Below are 12,178 nucleotides of genomic sequence, written 5' to 3'. Positions count from 1 at the left end.
TCCAGCGTGGCCTCAGCAATACTTGATGACGTTGGCGCGCTGTCGTCATCAGATTGCTGAGGGTGGTGGGGGTCGGGGGTGGAAGGGAAAGGGATTCCCCTTCCATCCACGACCGGGGGTGTGTGGGTGGGGGGCTCATGGGGGGGAGCGCTAGTGGGCCGGGTGCAGGACGAGGTGATCTCGTCGAAGGCACCAGGGAACTGGTGCCCTTGGACAAGATCACCTCGTCCAAGGCACAGAAGCAGTTAAGGGCCTAATTTAGAATTTGGAAGATGGAGTAATGTTTCTCAGGGCCAAAGTAGTAAGTCACTCTGTCTCCCTGACGGACATCCCATGCTTCAGATTTAGAGATGTCCAACAGCCCTTTGGACATCCCTTAACATTGACATGAATCACCATCACAGTGGTTCCTGTCATTGTTGCAAAGGTTTGATGGCTGGCTCTGTCAAACATGGTGGACGCCATCAAAGTTATATAAACCTTTACTTTTTTCAAAAACAAACTCCCTAAATTGGAGTTTGTATCTGACAAAATTAAAATTAATGACCCCAGCATTATTGGAGTTTACTCCCATGGTGTGGGAGTAATTTCTATACATGAGCCTGCGAGTGCACATGCCTAGCGCTTGCTTGCACGACTATGTTGTGTACAGTAAAGGGCTTGAGCCCGCCTGTTACTTACTATTTGTTGGCTCAGTCCCTGCAGGCCAAGCATTATTTCTGTTCCTCTCTGTTGGAGCAGGGACCAGGCACTGATTTGATTCAATTTAGTCAGTGCCCGTTCGCCACTTCTGACATGATTGATGTACTATTTTGTTCTTTTTAACTTTTAAGGCCCTGCAGATAGAAGGTGTGTGACTGGCAAAAACATGCCCAGCAGGACAAACAAATTTGAAATGTTATTTTTTCTGTAGCTAACTTTCTTTATTTTGCCAAGTCGTCTTTTCTCAGTTTGTACTCAAGTTTGCTTATGGGATTTGTTCTCAGAAGGTGGCGATTATTTGTTTTAAATATTGCAAAGCGGCATTGTTCCTTTCTTATATGTGATTCCTGAAATTATCATTTAACATATAATCAATGCAGTACACCCCACTCCACTCTGTCCCACTACAATCCACCTCACCCCACATGAATCCACTCCAAGCCATTCGCCCCAATCCAATCCACTCCAACCACTTCACTCCTTCCTCCACCCCAATCTAACCTGCTCCACTCCAGTTTGCCCTACTTCAGTCCAAAACAATCTGCACCACTCCAGTCTGTCCCACTCCAATCCAAAACAATCTGCCCCTTCCAATTCAAAAGAATCTGCCTCACTTCAGTTTACCCACTTCAATCCAACATAACCTGCCCCACTCCGCCCTGCCCACTCCAGTTGAAAACAATCTATCCCACTCCAATTCGCCCCAAGCCAATCCAGTTAGTCCACCCCACACCACTCCAATCCACCCCACTCCAAACCACCCCCACCAATCCAGTCTACCCCACTTCAGACCACCCCACCCCAGCACACCGTGCCCCAATCCACCCAGCCCAATCCACTTCAGTCCACTCCAATCCACCCCACATACTCCAGTCCAATCCACTCCGCCTCACCCCACCCCTATCCAGTCCCCCCCATCCGTTCTACCACACTCCTTCCAATCCACCCAAATTCAGTCCACTCCAATTCAACACACGCCAAACCACCTCAGTGCAATCCACTCCCACTCCACTCCAGTGCAATCCCCACCCCATCCCACTCCAAAGCAATCCCCACTCCAATCCACCCCACTTTACTCCAATCTCCCCCACCCATCTCAGTTCAGTTCACTCCACTCCAGTCCATACAGCCCACCACACTCCAGTTCACCCCATGCCAGTCTAGTCCACCCCACCTCACTGCAATCCACACCACTCCAATCCACCCACCCATCTCCAATCCATCTCACTGCAGCCCACCACACCCCAGACCGGTTCACCCACTCCAGTCCACCCACCCTCTCCATCTCACTCCAGTCCTTCCCCCTCACTCCAGTCCACCCAATTCACTCTCCTCACTCCAATCCACCACACTCTACCCCAATCGAGCCCACTCTATCCCAGTCCAATCCACACCACCACATCCGAGTTCAGTCCACTTCACTCCAGTCCGTTCTGCCCACCCCACTCCAATCCACCACCCTCCATTTGTATCCGCTCCACTCCAGTCCAATGAATCCAATCCACCCAATCTATTCTATATCACTCAATCTAATCCGCCCCTACCCACCCTAATCTACCCTACTCAGCGCAGTCCCGAATCTCAATTCAATCCACCTCACTCTGATCCACCCCACTCCAGTCTGCCCCACTCCAATCCATCCCACCCCAGTCCACCTCACTGCACTCCTATGTAACCCCAGTCCACCCAAATGTATCCCACTCAGCTCCAGTTCATTCCACTCTACCCCAATTCACCCCACACTACCCCAATCCATCCCACTCATCCCAGTTAAATCCACACCCAGTCCAATCCTGCCAGCCCGTCCCAATAAACCCCACTCAGTTCAGTTCACCCACGCCAATCTGGTCCACCCCACTCCAATCCAAACCAACACACCACAATCCAGTCCACCTCACTGCGGCCCACCACACCCTCAACAATCGACCCAGCCAATTTCAGTCCACCCCACTCACTCTGATCCACCACGCTCTGCTTCAAGCCAGTCCACTGTAACCCAGTCCAATCCATTCCACTCTATCCCAGTGTAGTTGATCCCCTTCCAGTCCACCCACTCCAATCCATCCACCCCACCCCAGTCCACCCCACCCCACTCCTGTCCAATCCAGTGACTCCAATTCACCCCACATCAATATACCCTACTCTATTCCAATCTAATCCAACCACCTCCAATCCACCCCACACCTATAATTCCTATCCACCCCAATCCAATTCACCCCACCCCAATCCACCCTACTTAACTCAAGCCACCCCTTTCTACCACAGTCCAATCCACCCCACTCTACTCTAATCCAGTTCACCCCACCACCTCAGTCCACTCAATCCCACTTCTCCCTATTCCACCCCACTCTACAACATTCTGCCACTGAACTCTACTCCCCTCAACTCTAGGGCTCTGCTTTACACACTCCACTCCACAACATTCCAACAAACCTATTCTACAACACTCTACTCCCCCACTCCACTTTGACACTCCACTGACTTTTAGCCATTCTGAGCAGCAGCCACACTAGTGTACAACATGGCAAAATGCATTGCCGAAGTCAATAGATCCTGTATAGGTGAGACCTTTGCCGATGCTTGTTTTATTTTTACTGCCCCTTGCCACCATGTGATTGATTATAAGTACAAATTTTAAAAAAGACAAAAAATGAAAGCCACCATACCACCCACTCTAAATTGGGTGGACAGTCATTTTAAACTCCAACGGCCTTTACTACATCGGGCCGTTGGAGGAGTATGTCTGCAATGAAGCTAGAGTTGGCTCTGTCAACATACTGCCGGTTTGCCCACTTTTAAATCGAACTAGCAGACTATGAATTTGTCAACTCCTTTGCAGTTGCAAAGGCATAGAAAGAGTGATTTGTCAGTATCCTACATTAGACATTCTAAGCTATGCTAAATGTATAACTGCACTGAATTTAATATACTTTTAGTGAGTAAATGGTAAGAAGAATGAGAAAAGAAAGTATCCATCAGTAGGATCCGAGGCACATGAGCATGAATTTGCACTTTATATAATGAAATGTCATTGTCATGTACCATGTATTTCAGAGTTTAATGAGGAAGGTTTTGAGTTTTTGTTATTTTACATTTAGGTTTTGAGATACAGCAGAGGTGGAGACCCTCTATGGATTTCAGGTGACCATGTTCCTCAGGATACAGATATTCCAAATTGTCTTTGTGGTGCCAAACGGATATTTGAGTTTCAGGTATCCAAGTTGAATTTTCTTGCTTTTGTGGACATATTCATTTGCTGAAAACTCTGCTGTCATTGAAACTGATTAGGCGCAATGTATACTGCACCATTTTCATGAGCATAAACATTTCTCTATTGTAAACAGTGTTTCTATTAGGCACCCAATTTTCTGGTGGGAACTTAAGCATATGATCAGTTATTTGCGAACAGTACTCATTGGTACCTCTGACATAGCATACCTTTCAAGTATATGTTCATGAGCTTCAGTTCAGTTGTACTTTGAAAAAAATGTTTTTAGTCCATATATTTATAAAAACAAATTCAAACTTGACCTCAACCTTTGAAACAACATATGAGTACCAAAAAATATAAATTTGAGTCTTGATTAATGTTGACACTTGTTTATTTTGTGGCTTCTCTGCTCTAGCCAGCACGTTTAGTCTTCTACGAGACTTCCTTAGGGCAAACAAGTAAAGTCAGTCCTCAGTCCAAATAAAATGGAAAGGAATGAGAAAGTAATATTTCAACATAGAACCACAGATGTATTCAAAGGTAATGCAGGATGTTGTGCAGCGTAATGTGTCCTTTCCTTACTTCTAAATCTCCTGCAGTATCTGCAGCGGATTCTGCTAGAGAATTAAAAGCAGATACTTCTAGAGATTTCGAAGCTGGAAATGTCTAGAAATCAGCAATATGTGTGAAAAGGCTAACGTGGTGATACACAGTTTATCTGAGCATCCGAAACATAATTTTGCAGGGCTGGTTAGAGGTTCAAGGCAGGCGGCGCAACTCCCCGATCTGTGGGATTAGCATCCCCATCTCAAGATTTCAATACAATACTGGAAGTTTTGGGGCTACTTAAAACTGCTTCATTTTTGCTAATTCCAGCTTTCCTAGCCCAGCCAAAGGCTGAACCAATTTCTGCCGCAGTACAGGGTAGAGGCAAACAAAAAGGTAGACATCCCTTTTCCTTATTGTGCTCCCCTGATCCCCTGCAAAGCAGATTTAGTTTACCCTTAAGAGAACACACACAGCTGGTTGGTGGGAGGGTATCCTCCTTTGTACATGCCTAGATGACCATTACAAAGGACCAGTGACTCTTGCAGATTATATAAAGGAGATATTCCCTGCATTCCAACAAGTCCCTTCCCAAATCCCTCCCTCAGTCACTTCAATCGGAAGATCAACCTGGATTCTACAACAGGAGGTGGGTGCCATGTTGCGAAAAGAAAAGTTCAGTTTGGTCCAGAGCAGCAAGTTGGGAATAGGTACTACTCCTGCTATTTGTTGGTTCCCAATAAGAGTGTTGGTCTGCGTGTGATCATAGGTCTCAGCCATATGAACTTTCACTTTTTCACAAGGACAAGCTCAGTATGCTGTTCCCCTTCATACGTGCTTTTGGTGCTGGGAGCTGAAAACTGGACGGTACTCCTTTACTTGCAGGATACCTGATTCTACATACCAATCCTGCAGTTGCACTGGAGACACCTGGTGTTCATGATTGGTTTGACCCACTGCCAGTCCATAGTCCTCCAATTAGGACTGACTTATGTCAACCAGGGTCTTCATGAAGGTGATGCCAGTGGTAATGGCATATCTACAAAGGTTGGGGGTCTTGGTGTTCCAGTACCTTGACAATTGTATGTGTCATACTACCTGCAATGCCATAGCATGCCTGCTGTTTGACTTGGGCTTTTTGGTCAACTCAGTGCCTCTTCATAGGAACAGTGCGGTACACAACATTTTTAGGGCTTTCCCGCTTCCCCAGAGGATCTGGGGCATTGTGTGGAAGGTGGGGTGGGGGGTGGCGGTCTCAAATTCCAGCCCAGGAGGTTCTTTATTGGGTAGGTGCTGTTTTTCTGCATTCTGCTGACCACAATACAGGCTCTCCAATGGTGTCTCCATGTACAGTGTGCACAACATGGGCGATTTGTGAGATGTTAGAATTCCCTGGACATGGTGATGGATGTGGTGATGGATGTGCTCTGGTGGTCAGTATAGGCGAATATGCAGTACAACAACAGCAATGGCCCCAGTAGTGACGGACAGATCTACCTTAAAGTGGGTGTGGAGGAACTGGAGTTCAGAGGCCTCTGGTCTCCAGAAGAGTAGGTTCAGTTCATCAACGTGCTCAAGCTGTGTATAGTTTGACAGGCCCTGAAAGCTTTCTTGCCCACTTTTTGCAGCCAATCTGTCCAGATGCCAACAAACAACATGTTTGCAATGTGGAATGTAAGCAAACAGGTGTGGAGTCTCATTTTTTTTGCCGGGAACCTTTGAGGCTCTGGGCTGGGTTGGAAGTGTTTTGGACCTGGCTGGTCACCAACCATCTGGCAGGCTCGCTGAACGTCGGCGCTGACAGCCTGAGTCTGCATAGTCTTGCCAACCACAAATAGTGTCTCCACTTGTGATCTTGGTGGTCAAGAATATCTTCGCCCTGCGGGCACTCTTGGACCTTTTTGTCAGTATAGAGAACGTACATTGCCCACAGTTCTGTGCCCTCTAGTTTCTGTTGTATGGGGCCTTGAGGATCTGTGTTTTGGTTGATATGGAATTTTCTGCTTCACTATGCATTTCTTTCCATACCATTAATGCTTCAGGTATTGAGTATATTGTGACATGAGCGAGATTCATTCTGATTGCCTTGGACTGGCCAACTAGGGTTTGGTATGCAGACCTTCTGAGACTCTCCTTGTGTCCTCTGCTCCGGCTACATCTCGTGACAGACTGCATTTTCCAGTTGGAGGGACAAGATCTTTATCCCAACCTTCAGAGCTCCCAGCTTTATGTCTGGAGCCTGAGAATGCGCACTAGAGCTCCATTCGCCTGCCTGTTGAGATGATCAACCTAATCCTGTCAGCTCATCATCTATCCACAGAATCAGTCCAGATGCACATTGGTACCTAATGTGCAAATGAGTATGTAGATTGATTGAAGGCACAGCTATCAGATACGCTAAATTTTTCTCTTTCTAAAGCCCAGCAAGGTTATGATGGGCATTGTTAAAGGCTGCACTGCAGACCTTTCGGTGTAGGTTTGCCTTACAAATCAGCCACCTATGTTTAATTTCCTATTGGTTTAAGATTTTTCAAAAGGGCTTGCATACATGTTTCCTCCTTCACCTTTTGTTATGATCCGATGGGACCTCAGTTTGGTTGTAATATTCTTGATGACCAGTTCAAAAAGAGCTCCAAGTATTTAAAATACTTGGCGATCACAATAGTGGATACCCTACCAGAAATATATAGAGCTAACTTTCCACCACTATTGGGAATTTTCACCTCAGATTTTCAAAGGTGGTATAACATGGCCCAGTCCTGGCTAAGCAGTCCAAATGAGAAAAATGAGTATTCTAACTAAAATACTATTCTTATTCCAAACAATACCATTAACTATTGCCGGACAATTCCTCCTGTGACTGTAATGCCACCTTTTTAGGGGGATGAAAGAAATTAAGGATTCCTAGTAAAATGGGATACTTTTCTTCCATTCACAGAGGCCTGGGGATTCCACACATTTAGAACTACTACCAGGCTACCCATGTGCGGTACTTTCTGTAATGGTTGAAGTTGCAAAAAGCCAATAGCGTTTTATAGACCATAACCTGGTCAGCAGACTACCCTAGAGATACTGTGAATTAATTCTAAAGATAGGCCATATAGGATTACTTACTGCTGCATCAATGACACAACTAGCTGTTAGGGACTGAATTGGCATTATTATGGTTCTCACTTCACTGCCAGCCCCTTGCACACCACTTTCTGGGAAATCAGGCCTTCCATTCAGGGTTATCCATAACTCCCTTGTGAGAATGGAGAAACGCTAAATGCACCAAATTATGGGATCTTTTTCTTAAAAAAAAGAGTAGTTGTCACTTAAGTCCATAAAAAAACAATTTGGCCTGCAGGATGATGAGCACTTTCGTTACACTCAAATCTAGCATTGGGGTTGTAGCTCTGAGATTGGATCAGAAGCCACATGTCCATTATAAGCATTTGAAAAATTGCTACAAAATTCATCAGATGACTTCATAGCTAGAATATACTGTATTCTTTAGGACGTGGGCAGTTGTCTAAAACCAAAATTCCAATGACAGTGGAACAAACATCTAGGTGAACAGTTTTCAGATGAGCAGTGGCATATCATTATGAGCAACATCAGAAGATTTATCATGCATGTCCAGGGCACTGAAGCAGGTTGTAAAATACTAATCAAGTAGCACCATACCCAACACCATGTCCCATGTTGTTGATCTGGTTAGATCAGGCAGAAGTGGAATTGTGGCAAGGGGAGCAGTTCTTGAAACATCTTGTTGCCTGGTGCTCGGCTCCACGTAGGTCCAGATCTCGGGTGAAATGAAGGTTCTGGGAGGGGTCACAGAGCCCACCCCTCATCATCATTATCCCACTGCAGGTTCTCGGGATGATCGGGTAAGTCGAGGGACAAGGAGAAGTTGAAGAAGAACAAATGTTCACCCCGTCTGTCACCTGTGGAGCCTGTGTCTGGGTTGCCTCACCGAGTTTCAGGGAGCCGGAGCAACCCCTACCCAACTCAGTTTTATGAGGCCATGCACCTCATTTTTGGGAAGTCTGACCCCGCCGAAGTGCCCTTGGATCCCGTGGGGTCGGAAAGGGCTCCGTTTGGAATCCACGTCAATTGCTTCAGCATCGGCTCCAGGGGGGCACCCATGAATCCGTTCCTGGATCTGAACCAGCGTCAACCCAATCCTCATTGCCGACTCCGACACAGAACCGGATCAGTGAAACCGATTCCGACTGGTGCCTTGCCCCCTATTTCAGATCCTGACCATTATTCTTATGGGTTGGGGTACGGTAACAAATGGGAGGGTCGCTGGACCCTCTAGAATGCCAGCTACAAGACCCTATGGACTGGCGTACAGACCTGGGGGAAGCCAGTGGTCTGGATACTTCCCCTGATTATGCAGGAGGAAGTGTCCTATTCCATGGTGGTGTGAAGAGCTGCCGAGATCCTGGGCCCCCAAGCTTCCTTTGGTGGCAGTCAGGACTAGCCCCCTGACAGAAATGCTTCTGCCTGGGTCTTCATCCTCTTAACCCCTACAGGGGCTTCTATGAACAGGACTGGTTATCCAAGCCTCTGCATCCCGGGGCTCATTCCCTACAGCACCCCCAGATGTGGAGCCCAAGAGGCTGGTCCAACTTGGGAAAAATATGTTTTGTTCCTGCAGCCTGTCATTGTGGTCCTTGAACACTTCATGCATTTTGGGCACTTACTCCCACACGCTGTGGGATACTGTTGCACAAGTGCAGTAACAGGTCCCGGAGGAGGCCCGGGCTGTACTCAAGCTGTTGCTGATGGGAGAGACAGAGCAAAGCAGGACATGACTGACTCAGTGAGAGCAGTTATATCGACGGTAGCCCTGAGGCACCACCGCTAGTTGAGGATTTCTGGCTTTTCAAGGGATGTCCAAACTTACCTTACCGACATGCCCTTTGATGGCACCATCTCTGCAGAAAAAGCAGACTCTGCGCTCAAGCACTTCAAGGATTCTCGTGCTACAGCCAGGTCATTGGGCCATGCAGCTGCCAGCCCCCTCAGCCTAATTTTTGCCCCTTTTGTGGCAACGGAAGGGGTGTCCCTCCATATCTGTTCCCCTTCCAGCCTCTGTGCTGCACATGCTGCCCAGCCTCTGTGTGGACGGGTACGTAGGCTCCACAGTCCTTGTGGATAAGGAAGCCAATGGTCCAGCCAGCCCACCACTCCTCCCCCACAACCTACCCTCACCCTCCCACCTCTGCAGCTGCCTCCAAAACTTCCTAGTCTGATGATTCCCCTCCAGGGACCAGTCGGAGGCAGTATTCGCCATCACCTGTTCCGCTGGCGGTCCATCACGTCAGAGGTGGGTTTTGCAGATAGTCAGAAGGGGCTACTCCCTCCCCTTCAGGACTATTCCTCCATCCATGCTACCTCCTACTATCGGATGATGGAGGATAACTTGGCACTTTTCTGCAAGGTGGTTATGGGTCTCTTGGCCAAGGGAGCCACTGAGGGGGTCCCTGTGTCAGAGGTAGGTTGTGGTTGTTAATCCCACTACTTTCTGGTGCCCCAAAAAAACAAGGGTCTCCACCCTATCCTAGACATTTGGTCCCTCAATCTCTTCCTCAAGGAGAAGTTCAAAACTTGTGGTTCACTGTAAGCTGTGAGCACTTTCAGTTTGTGATTCCCTTTGGCCTTACCAGCGCCCCTCGGGTGTTCACCAATGTGTTGGCAGTGGTCGCAGCTCATTTTTGCAGATCTGAGATTTCAGTCTTCCCCTGTCTTGACGAGTGGCTGTTGAAGGTGGGCTCGACCCAAGCTGTCATCTCCCACCTTCAGACTACGGCGGACCACCTGCATTCGCTGGGGTTCACTTATAAACATGACATTTCAGTCCCTCTCAGACACTCCCTATCATCCTAGCTGTTCTGGACACAGTGCAGTTTTGGGCTTATCCTGCCGAGAGGTGAGTCCAGGATATTTTAGGCTATGATATTTCAGCTGCTATCCTGGATTTTGGTGAGAATGACTCTGAGGCAGCTGGGCCTCATGGTCTCCTGCATCCTGCTGGTGATGCATGCCAGACAGCGTATATGAGCTCTGCAGTGGGACCTGAAGTTCCAGTGGGCACTGCATCTGGGTAATCTCTCTAACATTGTCTAGATATCAGAGTTAACTGCATGAGATCTGTAGTGGTGGCCAACGCACCACAATTGGGTCAGAGGCAGATCCCTCTACTTTCCCCAACCAGATATGGCAGTAGTGACAGATGTCACTCCTGGGATGGGGCAGCTACCTGGGAGAGGTGGGGATCAGAGGTATTTGGTCTCCGGTGGAGTCCGAACTCTACGTCAACCTGTTGGAGCTCCAGGCGATCAGACTAGCACAGAAAGCATTTCTTCCCTCTTTCACAGTGGATGTAGTACAGGTATTCACTGCCATCACCACTGTCATGTGGTTTTGCAATAAGCATGGTGGGGCCGTGTTGTGGGCCCTTGGTCAAGAGGCTCTGTGTGGCTGTAACAGCAGGGCATATCCTTGGTGGTTCAACATCTGGCATGCTCTCTATACGTCTGAGCGGACAAACTCAGCCAACAATGCTTGGTCGATCACAAATGGTGTCTCCACACAGAGGTGGCACAAGCCCTCTTTCAACAGTGGGGAGAGCCTTGGTTAGATCTGTTCACCTCCCCTGAGAGCACACAATGTCAGCAGTACTACGCGTTGGAGTTTCCAAGGCGGCACTTGCTTGGCGACGCTCTTCATCTCGAGTGGAGTTCAGGCCTCCTGTACGTCTTTCTGCCCATACCACTTCTGCCCGAAGTTCTCAAGAAGATCAAGAACTACCCGGACCAAGTAATCCTTGTGGCTCCGGACTGGGCACAAAGAGTCTGGTATCCTGAGCTGTTGAGCATGGCCATCGAACCGCCCATCAGCCTGCTCCTTTGGGAGGATCCTCTGCAGCAGGCGAGGGCTCTCCACCGGAACCTCTCTGTCTCTGCCTTCTTGCGTGGAGTCTAATGGTGGTAGTTGACTGCTTTTGAGCTTCCGCCTGAAGGTGGTAATGTTACCTTGGCAGCCAGGCGTCCCTCCACCAAAACGGTATATGCCTGTTGTAGGAAGAAATCTGTAGCATGGTGCACAGACAAGTCTGTTGACCCCTTCCCATCCCTCCTTTCTGAGGTTCTAGTGTTTATGCTTTCATTGCCCCAGCAGGGTTCTGCTTTGGGCACTCTCAAAGATTATTTGTCCGCAATCTCTGTTTTCTTATGGCTGCCTGATCAGACTTATGTGTTTAAATCTCCTATGGTAAATAAGTTCCCTAAAGGCCTTACACCTAAGTTTCCTCCGCCCCCATTCATTATGCCCCAATGGGGTTTGAATTTGGTTCTGACATTCCTGATGTATGCCCCTTTCGAGCCTCTCCTCAGTTGTGGCCTTCCTTGTGGCTTTTACTTCTGCTCCCAGGGTGAGTGAGCTGCAGGTATTGTCATCTAAGCCACCCTACCTTTCCATCTATCCTGACAAAGTGGTGCTTCGCAACGGGCCTCCTTTCTTTTTAAAGTGGTAGCGCCTTTCCATTTAGGCCAATCCATCACCTTGCCTAATTTTTATGCACCCCCACATCCTTCTAAGAAAGAGGAGCAACTCCACTACCTGGACCCAAAATGAGTGTTGGCATTCTACGTTGATCGTACCAAAGAATTCCGAATGGATGATCAACTCTTTGTTGGTTATGTGGGTGCGAAGAAAGGTTGGGCA

General features: G+C 48.0%; 1 protein-coding gene across 2 annotated transcripts in view; it reads left to right on the top strand.

The window, feature by feature from the left end:
- PDCD2 (programmed cell death 2) overlaps positions 1-12,178 on the top strand; it is a 242,329-nt gene that overhangs the window by 208,931 nt on the left and 21,220 nt on the right. Inside the window, exon 5 of one of the 2 annotated variants that reach the window (XM_069234983.1) lies at positions 3,801-3,914. The exons of the other annotated variant lie outside the window; for it this stretch is intronic. Within the exon in view, the coding sequence (XP_069091084.1) occupies positions 3,801-3,914 (114 nt within the window). The remainder of the gene's footprint in view (positions 1-3,800; positions 3,915-12,178) is intronic. 2 annotated transcript variants of the gene reach the window in all.

The sequence above is a fragment of the Pleurodeles waltl genome, chromosome 5 (assembly GCF_031143425.1).
Source record: "Pleurodeles waltl isolate 20211129_DDA chromosome 5, aPleWal1.hap1.20221129, whole genome shotgun sequence".
NCBI classification, from domain to species: domain Eukaryota; kingdom Metazoa; phylum Chordata; class Amphibia; order Caudata; family Salamandridae; genus Pleurodeles; species Pleurodeles waltl.
Note: the sequence above shows the minus strand (reverse complement) of the source record. Positions and strands in the feature narration are given on the sequence as shown.